The sequence below is a fragment of the Bubalus kerabau genome, chromosome X (genome assembly GCF_029407905.1).
Source record: "Bubalus kerabau isolate K-KA32 ecotype Philippines breed swamp buffalo chromosome X, PCC_UOA_SB_1v2, whole genome shotgun sequence".
Classification (NCBI taxonomy): Eukaryota; Metazoa; Chordata; class Mammalia; order Artiodactyla; family Bovidae; genus Bubalus; species Bubalus kerabau.
In genome coordinates this window covers 138,547,595-138,563,351 of record NC_073647.1, presented here as the reverse complement: position 1 = coordinate 138,563,351, position 15,757 = coordinate 138,547,595, and the positions used below count along the sequence as shown (strand labels likewise).

Below are 15,757 nucleotides of genomic sequence, written 5' to 3'. Positions count from 1 at the left end.
AAAGAATCCGCCTGCAATGTGAGAGACCTGGATTCGATCCCTGGGTTGGGAAGATCCCCTGGAGGAGGTCATGACAACCCACTCCAGTGTTCTTGCCTGGTGAATCCCCATGGATTCTAGTCTGGAGGGCTATAGTCCATGGGGTCACAAACAGTTGGCCACGACTGAGTGACTAAGCACAGCGCAACCTGTTACCTTTACCTAAAGGACATAAAAAAAATATTTTATTGAAGTGTATGTGATTTAAAGGACATTTTAAAGCAAGAGTAGTATCTCCAGTAGCTTAAATTGTGTGGCTCATGGAAATCTGTTCATTTAGAAAATACATGTTGGTGTTTCACTTACAAAGAATTGGAAGATCTTAAGAGGATTGGCATTACTATTTTTGAAATTGCAGCAAATATCTTTTTGGTACAGTTTAGTCAGGTTGAAGACTGGTCAGAAATTCAGTTTTGAATTTATAGATTATCATGAAAAATACCTTGCAGGAATATTTAAAAGTTTGTTTTGTATAGAGCTGGCTTATGTTGTCATTGGGAGACCTGGGTTTGATCCCTGGGTTGGGAAGATTCCTCTGGAGGAGAGCATGGCAATCCACTCCAGTATTCTTGCCTGGAGAATCCCCATGGACAGAGGAGCCTGATGGGCTATAGTCCATGGAGTTGCACAGAGTTGGACACAGCTAAGCACAGCATAGCAGCATGTTGTCATTAATACAGCATATTTATATTCTTGTGGTCATTAAAACTAAAAGAGGAATTTTGGTTCAGTTATTGTAATTCCTTTTCTGTAGCCCAAAAAGGCTATTTTTTAAAGGCAGTAATTGATTCACGTTGTCCTTGTTTATTAAGCCTATCTGTCTGAGTCCACAGTATTAGTGCATCAGCTAGACTTCTTTTTCTCATTTTGCAGATGCATATGAAACCGCCAAGATGCTTTGTGAACAGTATTATCTGGTAGCTCCAGAGCTGGAAGTTGAAGAATTCAATGGTAAAAGAAAAATAATTTTTACCTCAGATACAAATAAGCTGACTAAAAAACTGACTCTACCTGAGCTATATTTCACTGAGATCCTCAAATTGTGTTGCTTTTTCATCTTTTATGTGTTCTTAAAACCCTTTCTTTGTCTTTGGTCAACGAGTTTTTGTACAGTAATCTATGAGAACCCCCAGGTTTTGGAACAGAAGTAATCAAGGTAGAAGATGCACAAAGATATAAACAGACAGTTCTCAAAATAACAGATGCCAACAGTCATTAAACAAATGGGAAGGTGTTTAACTTTAATAATCAAAAAAGAACAAAGGAAAACAAATGATATTTTTGCCTTTAAAAATGGCAGTGATTAAAACATTTTAATGCTTTGAATTGATGCCCAGAAAAATACCTTTCCCCAACACTTACATATTTCTGGTGTACATTTAAATTGGTACAGCCTTTCTTTAACAAAAGGCTAACAGTGTTCTGTCTCTTCGCCTAGTACATTAAATTAATAATGGTTATATTCTTTGGTCCAGTAAATAAACTTCAGAAAATTTATTATAAGAACATAGAGATTGCACAGATCTGTGTATAAGAATGATGATCAAAAAAAAAAAAAAAAGAATGATGATCTCAGTGGGTTTAAAAAAATAATTTTATTTATTTATTTATGGTTGCACTGGGTCTTCTTTGCTGCCCGGATTTCTCTAGTTGTGGTGAGTGGAGGCTAGTCTCTAGTTGTGATGTGTGGGCTTCTCCTGCAGTGGCTTCTCTTGTGGAGCACAGGCTTCTAGGCCATGGGGGGTTTGGTAGTTGCAGCTCTTGGGCTCTAGAGGGCAGGCTCAGTAGTTGCGGTGCTTGGGCTTAGTTGCTCCGTGGCATGTGGGAGCTTCCTGCACTAGGGATCGAACCCGTGTCTCTTGGATTGACAGGTGGATTCTTTACCACTGAGCCACCAAGGAAACCCCACAGTGATTTTCTTATAGAGAAAAATTAGAAAACAACCCAAGTTTTCCACCGTAGGGGTTATTAAATTAATTCTGGCATACCCATAAGATAGAATACTATGCAGCCATTCAGAATAATGCTTTACAGAATATTTAATATTTGAGAAAAGTTGTAAACATGGGCTATAAAAGTTTGCTATTGTGCAGGTTCATTGGATAATATGTCAAAGGATTTATTACCACCATAATACAAATAGCAGCTCCCTGAATAGTGGCATTTTAGCTGATTTTTCTATTAGTTATATGGAACTATATTTACATGTTACTTTTTTATTGTAAGTTATGAAAGAGACATGCTTATCATAATACAAGCATAAATGTAGAATAAGTAAAAGTCCCCACTACTGTCTCCCATACAGTTTTGTTTTTTACATAAATGAGTCTAAAACCATACATGTTCTTTAACTTACATATTTCACTTCACCTTAAAGATCTTGGCATGTATTTCTGTCTTTTAGAGATTGTCCATGGTGTAGATTATCTTAATTTATGTAATCATTTTTCCATTGGATGGGCATCTAGGATTTCTAATTTTCCCATGTTCCATCTGATGGGGCATGAAGGGGTATGTGTGTGGGTGGGAAAACATATGAATGTATGGAGGTATTTCTGTTGGTTACATTCTTAGAAGCAGAGTGACTGAGTCTTAGGGTATGGGTTCTTAGGCTATGCATTAAAGATAAACCACATTTCCTCAAAAATATTCCAAAAATCTATTTCTCTTAAAATGAGTTCAGAATGTGAAGACTTCAGGCTGCCATGACAGGACTCCTGCCCCAATATTCTACTGGGAGATAGAGAATCAAAGCTGCTTGAAAAGTCTGTTGGGTTCTCTGAAAAGAGTTGCACCCCTATTTTACCGAAATATGCCTCTAGGACCAAGTAGATTTTGCTTGAGTATTTCTGAGAAGCAGCTTTATTTCTCCCTACTGGCCAGGTGGAACCTGACCTCACCGTCCAGATTTCTGTTCGTCAGACATGAAACTCGCACTCACCGGTAGTAATTAATTGCTCTTTGGCATGAGTGCCAGCCTCACTCGCTTGGTCTTGCTGATACCTGGTGCCAGTCAGGTCAGCGCATTCCTTCCCTGTCTCTCTGGGCAGTCCACCCCACCAAAAGAGAAGTTTTCCAAGTGTTTTTGGCACCATCTTATGCGTGATTTTTGAAGCCCCTTCTGCCATCACTAAGAGAAATGAATGCTGGTAGTTACAGGTAGCCCCTAGTTTCCTGTGGCTTTGGGCAGTATAGTTAGGATTTCTACTTGTTGTTTCTTGAAAGCCAAAGCTCTTTGCGAGTGCAGTTCAGAACTGCATTTGAGCTCTCACAAGCTTCATCATAGAGACAGCAGGTCAGAGGTCGGTCATGAATACCTGAAGCAGACACTGCGGCTTTGTAGCAGACTCTTTCCCAGCTAAGAATCAGATCCAGAGTCTGTGGATTCATTTTCAGAGCCCGTGTGAACTAGCATAGCACCTTCTTCAGGACGCTCCCATTTTCCAACCCTGCTGGGTCCACCAGGTCCCTTGAACAACGTCAGTGATGGCACTCACTGCCCTCTGTTCTGCACTTCAGAGGAGTAAGGCTGCCATTAACCCTCAAAGAACAATGTGTTGCTACCTGAGATTGTTAAGTTCTGTTAGATCGACCCGTCATCTCATTTTCTGACTATTTGACTTTTTTCCTTGCCCATTTCAGCCCCCTGAGAAAGGAGTAAATAGGCTTATGCAGAACATAGTGTGTGAACACCATCAGTATTTACAGTCATCACTAGCATTTTATATATGGGGGGCTAGCTGTAGTAATCTTCCTTTTTTTTTCCTTTTAGTAATACATTTCAAGAAACATTAAAAATAACAGAATTTTACTTACCTTACATCAGGTTTCAAATATTACTGGTTAGTTACCCACAGCAACCCATGTGGTTGCTCCAAAGACAGGTGGCTATCCCACTGTGCTTTTTCTCATTTCCACGTTCTCTTTCTCTTTTGGCAACTGCCAAAACATGAAGTAAGTAAACCTTTTTACTTCCCTTTTTTGCATTCCCATGGTAAAGCAACATGGCTGAAAGACATGAAGTTTGTAGCCAGCTCAGGGGGTGGAAATCTGAATCCTGACACTTAGGAGACAAGTCACTTCACCTCTGACACTCAGCTGTGAGCTCTCCTTGTGAGGAGATGGAAGGATAAATTTTCTAAGTCCTCAAATAGAGCATAAGCATGTGCTAGAAATGTAATAAAGGCTGGCTACTGGAAGTCAAGGTTGACTTGGGAAAGATAAGACTTCTGGTTACCACACTGGCATTTTTTTCACCTTTTCTAGATTAGTCTTTCTTGTCAAGAGGTTGATTCATAGCTTTATGTTTTGTTGGAAAAGTAAAAATTTCTGTCCATACTATGTGTATTTTGTTATAAGAGGGTTCATAGAAAAAGTACACATCTATCCTGGGATCTGTGACCTATGCCTAGTTTCCTCATATTGGATACTTCTGTGGATATTTTTAGTTAGGTGCTTCTGCTCGAGAATTGAAAAAGCCCTTACGGTAGCTGTGTTGACACTGTTGAGGTTAATTTTTTAGTAATGGAATAGCCAACACTTATTTATTGATGGCTTACTGTGTGGCAGGCTCTGGGTAAACTAGTTTATCACTGTTATTTCGTTTAATCCTTACATTAACCCAGTGAGATATGAGAAATAATTTTATTTATTTTCTTTAAAACTTTTAAATTTTATGTTGGTATATAGCTGATTAACAATGTTGTGATAGTTTTAGGTGAACAGCAAAGGGACTCAGCCATACATATACATGCATCTGTTCTCTCCCAAACTCCCCTCTCATCGAGGCTTCCACATAATGTTGAGCAAAGTTCCCTGTGCTAGAGAGTAAGTCCTTGTTGGTTATCCATTTTAAGTATAGCTGTGTGTACATGTGCATCTCTCACTATCCCTTCCCCCCATTCCCATCCTTGTATTGTGCCCATTATAGAAATGGAATGCTGGAGACCCAAATGCATTGAATTCCTATTATTATATACCCCTCCCTTGGTGTCCGCAGAGGGTTGGTTCGAGGACCTCTCCCCAACTGCCTGTAAATTCCTAAATCTATGGATGCTCAAGTCTTTTATATGAATTGGCATAGTACAGTCAGCCCTCTATATCCAGTGCTTCTGCATCCACGAGTTCAACCAATCACAGATCAAGTTTCTCTTATTTTTTTCTGCTTGGTCTCCTTTTTTTTTTCATTCTCATAGGAGAACTATCTGAAAATTAAATTCTTTATACCCAACATAGAGTTCTGTTGGCATTTATTAAATGTCTTTTCAACTAATGATGTTTGGAGCAGTGACTATACAAATAGAGACTTCATTATTTCTTGAGTCTTGAGCATGAAAAATCTGGGCCACTTTTTCTATTGACTTTTAGAAATGCGCCCTTAGATGAAAATTCATATTCCATTTATGCCTTATTTTAGAAAGCCAGCAAACATCTATTAAGGGTCCACTCTGTCAAGCCCCTGGCTAGGCCCAGTATTAGGGAAGAGCTATGGACCAAAACACTTGACATGGTTTAAAAAAAAGGAAAGATATCTAAACTATGATGTTCTTGAAGAAAAGTACAAGTAATTGAGCAAGCCCTCAGATGGCTCCTACAGAATGATGGTTGAAAAAAAAGCTATCAAAAGTACCTTAATTTCCCTGAGTTTTGAACTGAAGAGGTTGATCTCAGAAGACTGTTTATATAACTAATCATGCCTTCTGGTACAAGAGGGACCAAGCATTCAGCGTGTTCCTGGGGATCCATTAAAAAGACCACAGGGAATACAAACAGAAACAGCTGAGAACCCAGGGGGACTCATCAGTCGGTCCTTGATCCCACCTCCAGCCAAAGAGTAACCAGGCGGAAGCACACTGGCTGATTGATGGGACAGAACAGAAGAAGCCACAAAGGAGAAGGCTGCGGCAGAAATGGCACTGGATGATCCTGGAGGGGTGCTGGGGGCAGAGCTGGGAGGGGGCCAAGGACTGGATTGGGACATCAGAAGATGGGATAAATGGAGAACCGTCTAAGGTGGGGTAAGGATGGGTACTGGGAGCAGCTTGACTCTGGCTCTGCTCTCCTGCTGGCAGCCACTAGCATTTTCCCTGGGGCAAACAATGAAAATAGTTTCTTCCAGAACAACCTGGGAAAAACTAGGGCTGTTCATGTAACTTTTCCTAAAGTAAAGCCCTCTCCATTCAAACATTTGGGGGACCCTCCAGTCAGAGGCTGGCTGGCTGTCCTGCTCATCCTAAAGCCAGTGGAAAAGTCTTGACCAGGCACTCAGAGCTTCACGTCAGCCTTCCCGCTTAGGGGAGAGCTGCCAGGGGAAGTCAACACCAGCTCCCTCAAATGAATAATCCAGTTCCTCATTCTTCAACAAGACTATTACAACCAATGTAGATCAGACTTTCGGCAAAATACCAGCAGCATGAATGAAAACCTGACCGGCATTGAACTTCTCAGCTGCATTGTCCTGATCAGAAGACCCTCCTGCCTTTCTAAATGCCAAAAGAAAGTGATTTCAAATGCAGACAACATTCTAGAACTTCAGTCAAAAACAGTTGCAGTGATGGCTGTGCAGCATGTTTGGATAGCAGTCTATTACGTCTCTTGTCCAGTTACCCAAGAGGAGGAGGAGTTAGAAACTCTAGGAAATAGATCAAACTGTATCAGAAATACATGGTCCAAACATTTGGCAACCTAAAAAGGTATCATGATTTTGAGCTGTTGGAGGTGGATAAAGTGAATCCATTTCATCTTAAGCCTGAGAACATTCTCCTTCCAATGATGCATAACTCGACACATTAGACTTATAAGGAAGGAACCATCATTCTGGTACGTTCCTGTGGCCATGCTGAAGTGAACAATATTTACCTGGTTATGTTACCAACATATATACTTTTTACAGGAAACCCACTTTATTTTATTTTTTAATTTTTATTGAAACAGTTGATGTTATATGAGTTTCAAGTGATTCTATTATATATGTGTGTATATTCTTTTTCAGATTATTTTCCATTATAGCTTATTACAAAATATTGAGTGCACCTCCCTATGCTGTAGAGTAGATACTTGTTGGTTATCTGTTTTATATATAGTAGTGTGTATATGTTAATCCCAAACTCCTAATTTATCCCTCCTTACCCACTTTCCCCTTTGGTAATCATAAATTTGCTTTTTTATTTTCCATATTGCATATATCATAAGTTTCTTTTTTATGTCTGTGAGTCTATTTCTGTTTTGTAAGTAAGTTCATTGATACCATTTTTGAGAGTCCACAAATCAGTGATATCATGATATTTGTCTTTCTCTGACTTCACTTAGCATGATAATCTCTAGTTGCATCCATGTTGTGGCAAATGGCATTGTTGCCTTCTTTTTTATGGCTGAATAGCATTCCATTGGATATATGTACTACATCTTCGTTATCTGTTCATGGACATTTAGGTTATTTCCATTTCTTGGCTGCTGTGAACATAGGGGTGCTTGCATCTTTTCTAATTACAGCTTTTTAAAAAGAGCCTGTGGACAAAGTACCTAAGAGTTCATTAGGGTTACAGAATAGAATGGAAAAAAACAGGAACTGAAAGACTGAAGCATATGTAGTATTAAAGCTGCCTGTGTGTGCAGACTGATGGGAAGAGGGTACAGCAACTTTTACTTTTCTTCTTTTAAAAATTTAAAAAATCATTAGTAGTCCTATCTTTTCCACAGGGAATACATTCTAAGACCCTCAGTGGATGCCTGAAGCCACAGATGGTACCAAACCCTGTTTATATACTTTGTTTTTTTCTAGACATCCATATCTATAATAAAATTTAACTTAAAATTAGGCACAGAAAGAGATTAACAACAGTAACTGATAATAAAAGTTATAACAAAAAAAATAAAAGTTATAACAATATACTACAATGTAAGTTATGTGAATGTGGTTGCTCTTTCTCAAAATGTAGAAATGTACAGAGTACATTTAACTAAGTATATACATACTCTACAGCCATGTGATGCTTTTGCAATTTGAGGTGTGACAGCAAAACTATTATAGCACAGATTTCTTTTTCCCCTTTCCTTATTAAGTAGAGAACTTTCACCTTTTCATATAAAGGAAGCACTTCTCAACTTCTCTCTTGTCATGAGGGTTCAGTTGAGTAATGTATTTGCAAGCTCTTTGTAAACTGCTCACGCAAACAAATGCTCACTCTCCTTTATATTACTGTTAATTACTTGCTTTAGTAGAGGAAGTAGTTAAGTTGAAATCATAACATTTCTACTTGAGAAAGTTTACGCAGTGTCGATTTCTTAATGATTCCGGATCATGAGGAGGAGGAAAGCCTAAGTTGTCCAGTATCTACTCTCAAGCCTATGCTGGGATTCGGGGTTTCACAGATTTTCCTCAGAATGTCTCTGACACAAGGCGAAAGGACTGTAGGTCTCTGGTGGTTGGTCTGCTAGCTGCTGGTAGCATGCCTTGTTTGTCATAGTTTAACAGAACTTAATGTTCCTATTTCGTCCGTTTCTCCAAGAGGATGTGCCCCCTTGCTCTGTGGTTTCACCTCCTCCTGGTTGACCACCAGGGTCACTTGTGGTGGTGGAGGGTAGCCCCCATTTTGAGAAATACCAAGAGATACTTGAGGGCTTCCATGGCGGCTCAGTGCTAAAGAATCTGCCTGCCAATGCAGGAGACACAGGAACTGCAGGTTCAATCCTTGGGTTGGGAAGATCCCCTGGAGGAGGACATGGCAACCCACTCCAGTATTCTTGCTTGGGAAATTCCATGGACAGAGGAACCTGGCCAGCTACACCCCATGGGGTTGCAAAGAGTCAAACACAACTGAGTGACTAAGCATGCACCATGCAGGGGATGTTTGGGTGCCCTTATGTAATGCTCAACATTAGGACATACGTAATGATATTCCAGTTTTGCTCAACTTAAGTTCCAAAGAGAAAAATTTGCCTGAGGTCATACAGCTGGTAAGTGAAGGAGCGAAATTTCATCCTGCTTTTAGAGTTGGAATCCTCCATTAGTTTTTTGTAGCATTCTTTTTTATGTACTTGGAAGTAAGGATGCAACAACATTCTTGACTTTCTTCTAGTCTTGGTCCTTACTCATTGACGGTTTTGTCTCTGTTTTCAGCCAAAGCTCCAAACAAACCTATTCAGGTAGTTTATGTGCCCTCACACCTCTTTCACATGCTCTTTGAGTTGTTCAAGGTAAGTGGAATTTGAAAATATGGAAAGAAGTCTTCATTTTAAATTACTTTGATTCAGGGCATAATGGATTCATTAGATTAGCATAAGAAAAAGGTTTTGCATAACCACTTAAAAAATTCTATTTCTGATATCCTGTGGGTTTTATAATTTGTACACTGAGATGAAAAATTGCTGTGTACACTGTAGTTTTCCTGAATATTGGTACATATTGATTTTGAAGCTTAGTTGTACCATTATGACTTTATGTAAAATCCATACTGTTTTTTCTTTAGATATGAGCTTAGAGATACTTTTTAGTTTCCAAACCTGGCAAAAGCTTGATTAGTGGTATCCAGATCAAAATAAAAACACGTGTATGCCTCTTTTATGCTTCTGACTGTTAACCGTGTTGATGCATTAGCAATTGTTCCAGTCCCGAAAGATATGTTAACACCCTTACACAGTTGAGTCATTTTAGAAAATTCCGAAGCTCTGGCAGAGGCAGAGGGGAAAGATGTGGAAGGGCTGGACCAAAAAGGACCCCACCACACACACGTAAAAAATAGGAAAAAAAAAAAGAAATAGACTCTCTACAACTTAAACTGTTGCTTTTATTAACTGGTAGCTAATGGCATGTAAGTAGCAGTATTACAAGCACAAGGCATTTGAGTAAAATTCCATTTCTTCCAATGTGTAAAACCGTAAACTGAACACCAGAAAAATCAGTTATGCTGATTTGCTTCCCCGAATTATAATGTTACTGATGTGACACTTAAGGTTGAGATGGGGATTCAATTGTGAACTTATTCTTCAAAAGCTGTGGCTTTTTCAGAATTTCTTTTCACTTGACATTTCTTTGACTTTTTTTTTTGCCCCAGCCAAATGATTTATTTTGTGGGAAGCCAAAATCATCTCTGGTTTTCCACCTTCTTTAGAGGAAGAGTGCTCTGTAAATGCAAACTGATAATCGAATTTAAAGTGTATCAGTGAGCCTTTACAGCCTCATTACACGTGATAAAAACATCCCTCTTGGTTAAAAGTTGAATAATTTAAATACCCTAAAGCAAAAACAAAAAGAAAAAAAGGAAGGAAAGAAAAATAAGCATTTAGTATGGTGGATGAGACTGAAATGAGATGAAAAAACAAAGCATCAGAAAATTTTTCCTAGATCTTAACACATGTTAAGTTCTTTAGAGGGAGAAAAAAGTGCCATAGAAATCCAACTAATATTTGTCCCACTAAAGAATTGTTGTTTATTGGTAAATTTTTGCTGGTTTCTTTAAAGTAGTAGTTTGTGAATTGGTGTCATGCTAAAAAAAAGGTTCTGTGATTTCAGAACTCAATGAGAGCAACAGTTGAACTATATGAAGATAGAAAAGAGGGCTACCCAGCTGTTAAAACCCTGGTTACTCTGGGTAAAGAAGACTTATCCATTAAGGTAACTGCTTTATTTGTACATACTCTTGAATTATCAGTTAGTTTCATAGTGTGTAGACATTGAAGAATCAAAGGGAAGGAAAGAGAACTGGCTTTGAGTGTCTTTTTTATGGCTGAGTAATATTCCATTGTTTATATGTACCACATCTTTATCCATTCATTTGTCGATGGACATCTAGGTTGCTTCCCTGTCCTGGCTATTGTAAATAGTGCCGTTATCAACATTAGGGTACATGTGTCTTTTTCTGTTATGGTTTTCTGAGGGTATATGACCAGCAGTGGGATTTTTGGTTCATATGGTAGTTTTATTTTCTAGTTTTTTTAAGGAGTCTTCATACTGTTCTCCATACTGGCTGTATCAGTTTACATTCTCACCATCAGTGCAGTAGGACTTGTATTGTTTGATGATGGCCATTCTGATTGGTGTGAGATAATAACCTCATTGTAGTTTTTTTTTAATTTATTTATTTTAGTTGGAGGCTAATTACTTTATAGTATTGTGGTTTTTCCCATACATTGATATGAATCAATACATATTTACATGTGTTTACATGTGGGTTTACATGTGTTCCCCATCCTGAACCCCCCTCCCACCTCCCTCCCCATCCCATCCCTCTGGGTTGTCCCAGTGCACCAGCCCCAAGCATCCTGTATCCTGCATCAAATCTGGACTGGTGATTTGTTTCTTATATGATATTATACATGTTTCAATGCCATTCTCCCAAATCATCCCACCCTCTCCCTCTCCCACAGAGTCCAAAAGGCTGTTCTATACATCTGTGTCTCTTTTGCTTTCTCACATATAGGGTCATCGTTACCATCTTTCTAAATTGCATATATATGCATTAGTATACTGTATTGGTGTTTTTCTTTCTGGCTTCCTTCACTCTGTATAATAGGCTCCAGTTGTGTCCACCTCATTAGAACTGATTCAGATGTATTTTTAATGGCTGAGTAATATTCCATTGTATATATGTACCACAGCTTTCTTATCCATTCGTCTGCTGATGGACATCTAGGTTGCGTCCATGTCCTGGCTATTATAAACAGTGCTGCGATGAACAGTGGGGTACACGTGTCTCTTTCCATTGTGGTTTCCTCGGTGTGTATGCCCAGCAGTGGATTGCTTGGTTGTACGGCAGTTCTATTTCCAGTTTTTTAAGGAATCTCCACACTGTTCTCCATAGTGGCTGTACTAGTTTGCATTCCCACCAACAGTGTAAGAGGGTTCCCTTTTCTCCACACCCTCTCCAGCATTTATTGCTTGTAGACTTTTGGATAGCAGCCATTCTGACTGGCATGAAATGGTACCTCATTGTAGTTTTGATTTGCATTTCTCTGATAATGAGTGATGGTGACATCTTTTCATGTGTTTGTTAGCCATCTGTATGTCTTCTTGGGAGAAATGTCTGTTTAGTTCTTTGGCCCATTTTTTGATTGGGTCATTTATTTTTCTGGAATTGAGCTGCAGGAGTTGCTTGTCTATTTTTTAGATTAATTCTTTGTCAGTTGCTTCGTTTGCTATTATTTTCTCCCATTCTGAAGTCTGTCTTTTCACCTTGCTTATAGTTTCCTTTGTTGTGCAAAAGCTTTTAAGTTTAATTAGGTCCCATTTGTTTATTTTTGTTTTTATTTCTAATATTCTGGGAGGTGGGTCATAGAGGATCCTGCTGTGATGTATGTCAGAGAGTGTTTTGCCTATGTTCTCCTCTAGGAGTTTTATAGTTTCTGGTCTTACATTTAGAACTTTAATCCATTTTGAGTTTATTTTTGTGTATGGTGTTAGAAAGTGTTCTAGTTTCATTCTTTTACAAGTGATTGACCAGTTTTCCCAGCACCACTTAAAGAGATTGTCTTTAATCCATTGTATATTCTTGCCTCCTTTGTCAAAGATAAGGTGTCCATAGGTACGTGGATTTATCTCTGGGCTTTCTATTTTGTTCCATTGATCTATATTTCTGTCTTTGTGCCAGTACCATACTGTCCTGATGACTGTGGCTTTGTAGTAGAGCCTGAAGTCAGGCAGGTTGATTCCTCTAGTTCCATTCTTCTTTCTCAAGATTGCTTTGGCTATTCGAGGTTTTTTTGTATTTCCATACAAATTGTGGAATTATTTATTCTAGATCTGTGAAAAATACTGTTGGTAGTTTGATAGGGATTGCATTGAATCTATAGATTGCTTTGGGTAGTATACTCATTTTCACTATATTGATTCTTCCAATCCATGAAGATGGTATATTTCTCCATCTATTTGTGTCCTCTTTGATGTCTTTCATCGGTGTTTTATAGTTTTCTATATATAGGTCTTTTGTTTCTTTAGGTAGATATATTCCTAAGTATTTTATGCTTTTCATTGCAATGGTGAATGGAATTGTTTCCTTAATTTCTCTTTCTATTTTCTCATTGTTAGTGTATAGGAATGCAAGGGATTTCTGTGTGCTAATTTTATATCCTGCAACTTTACTATATTCATTGATTAGCTTTAGTAATTTTCTGGTAGAGTCTTTAGGGTTTTCTATGTAGAGAATCATGTCATCTGCAAACAGTGAGAACTTTACTTCTTCTTTTCCAATCTGGATTCCTTTTATTTCTTTTTCTGCTCTGATTGCTGTGGCTAAAACTTCCAAAACTATGTTGAATAGTAGAGGTGAGAGTGGGCACCCTTGTCTTATTCCTGACTTTAGAGGAAATGCTTTCAATTTTTCACCATTGAGGATAATGTTTGCTGTGGGTTTGTCATATATAGCTTTTATTATGTTGAGGGTATGTTCCTTCTATTCCTGCTTTCTGGAGAGTTTTTATCATAAATGGATGTTGAATTTTGTCAGAGGCTTTCTCTGCGTCTATTGAGATAATCATATGGTTTTTATCTTTCAGTTTGTTAATGTGGTGTATTACATTGATTGATTTGTGGATATTAAAGAATCCTTGCATTCCTAGGATAAAGCCCACTTGGTCATGATGTATGATCTTTTTGATGTGTTGTTGGATTCTGTTTGCTAGAATTTTGTTAAGGATTTTTGCGTCTATGTTCATCAGTGATATTGGCCTGTAGTTTTCTTTTTTTGTGGCATCTTTGTCTGGTTTTGGGATTAGGATGATGGTGGCCTCATAGAATGAGTTTGGAAGTTTACCTACAGCAATTTTCTGGAAGAGTTTGAGTAAGATAGGTGTTAGCTCTTCTCTAAATTTTTGGTAGAATTCAGCTGTGAAGCCGTCTGGTCCTGGGCTTCTGTTTGCTGGAAGATTTCTGATTACAGTTTTGATTTCTGTGCTTGTGATGGATCTGTTAATATTTTCTATTTCTTCCTCCTGTCCGTTCAGCCCCCACTTGCTGGTGGCGGATGCGAGCGTCTGGGGTACTTCTCTGCTGGGAGTTGCCTTTAGGCACGTAATCTGTGGGTTTTATTTATTTATTTTTCCTCCCAGTTATGTTGCCCTCTGAGATTTGAAAACTTCCCCCAGACCCACCAGTGAGAGGGTTTCCTGGTGTTTGGAAACTTCTCCTCTAGACTCCCTTCCCGGGATGGATCTCTGTCCCTAACTCTTTTGTCTCTCTTTTTGTCTTTTATATTTTTGTCCTACCTCCTTTCGAAGACAATGGGCTGCTTTTCTGGGTGCCTGATGTCCTCTGCCAGCATTCAGAAGTTGTTTTGTGGAGTTTGCTCAATGTTCAAATGTTCTTTCGATGAATTTGTGGGGGAGAAAGTGGTCTCCCCATCCTGTTCCTCCGCCATCTTAGGACCACCTCCCTCACTGTAGTTTTGATTTGCATTTCTCTAATAATTAGTGATATTGAGCATCTTTTCATGTGTCTGTTGGCCTTTTATATGTCCTCTTTGGAGAAATCTGTTTAGGTCTTTTGCCTGTTTTTTTTAATTGAAGGATAATTGCTTTACAGAATTTTGTGGTTTTCTGTCATACATCAACAAGAATCAGCCATAGGTACACCAATGTCCCCTTCCTCCTGAAGTTCCCTCCCATCTGCCTCCACATCCCACCCTTCTAAATTGTCACAGAGCTCCTGTTTGAGTTCCCTGAGTCATACAGCAAATTCCCATTGGCTATCTATTTTACATATGGTATTGTAAGTTTTCTTGTTCCTCTGTGCATACATCTCATCCTCTCCCTCCTCCCCTCCCCCATGTCCATAGGTCTGTTCTCTATGTCTTTTTCTCCATTGCTGCCCTGAAAATAAATTCATCAGTACCATTTTTTTTAGATTCCATATATGTGTGTCAGTATTCGATATTTATATTTCTTTTTCTGACTTACTTCACTCTGTATAATAGGCTCTAGGTTTTGGCATCAGGTGGCCAAAGTATTGGGGTTTCAGTTTCAGCATCAGTCCTTCCAATGAATATTCAGGACTGATTTCCTTTAGAATGGACTGGTTGGATCGCCTTGCAGTCCAAGGGACTCTCAAGAGTCTTCTCCAACACCACAGTTCAAAAGCGTCAGTTCTTCAGTGCTCAGCTTTCTTTATAGTCCAACTCTCATGTCCATACATGCCTATTGGAAAAACCATAGCTTTGACTAGATGGACCTTTGTCGGCAAAGTAATGTCTTTGCTTTTTAATATGCCATCTAGGTTGGTCATAGCTTTTCTTCTAAGGAGCAAGCATCTTTTGACTTCATGGCTACAGTCACCATCTGCAGTGATTTTGGAGCCCCCAAAATTAAAGTCTCTGACTGCTTCCATTGTTTCCCCATCTGTTTGCCACCATGATCTTGGTTTTCTGAATGTTGAGTTTTAAGCCAGCTTTTTCATTCTCCTCTTTAAATTTATTCCTAGCTTTTAAAGGAAGCTCTATGCTGTCTTCCATAGTGACTGTATCAGTTTACATTCCCACCAGCAATGCAAGAGGGTTCCCTTTTCTCCACACCCTCTCCAGCATTTATTATTTGTAGACTTTTTGATGATGGCTATTCTGACTGTACTTTGGCCACCTCATGCGAAGAGTTGACTCATTGGAAAAGAACTCTCATGCTGGGAGGGATTGGGGGCAAGAGGAGAAGAAGACGACAGAGGATGAGATGGCTGGATGGCATCACGGACTCGATGGACGTGAGTCTGAGTGAACTCCAGGAGTTGGTGATGGACAGG

General features: G+C 38.9%; 1 protein-coding gene across 3 annotated transcripts in view; it reads left to right on the top strand.

The window, feature by feature from the left end:
* PDK3 (pyruvate dehydrogenase kinase 3) overlaps positions 1 to 15,757 on the top strand; it is an 80,478-nt gene that overhangs the window by 51,823 nt on the left and 12,898 nt on the right. For all 3 annotated transcript variants that reach the window (XM_055565575.1, XM_055565574.1, XM_055565576.1), the window contains exons 6-8: positions 913 to 990; positions 9,158 to 9,234; positions 10,550 to 10,651. In XM_055565575.1, coding sequence (XP_055421550.1) covers positions 913 to 990; positions 9,158 to 9,234; positions 10,550 to 10,651 — 257 coding nt within the window. The remainder of the gene's footprint in view (positions 1 to 912; positions 991 to 9,157; positions 9,235 to 10,549; positions 10,652 to 15,757) is intronic.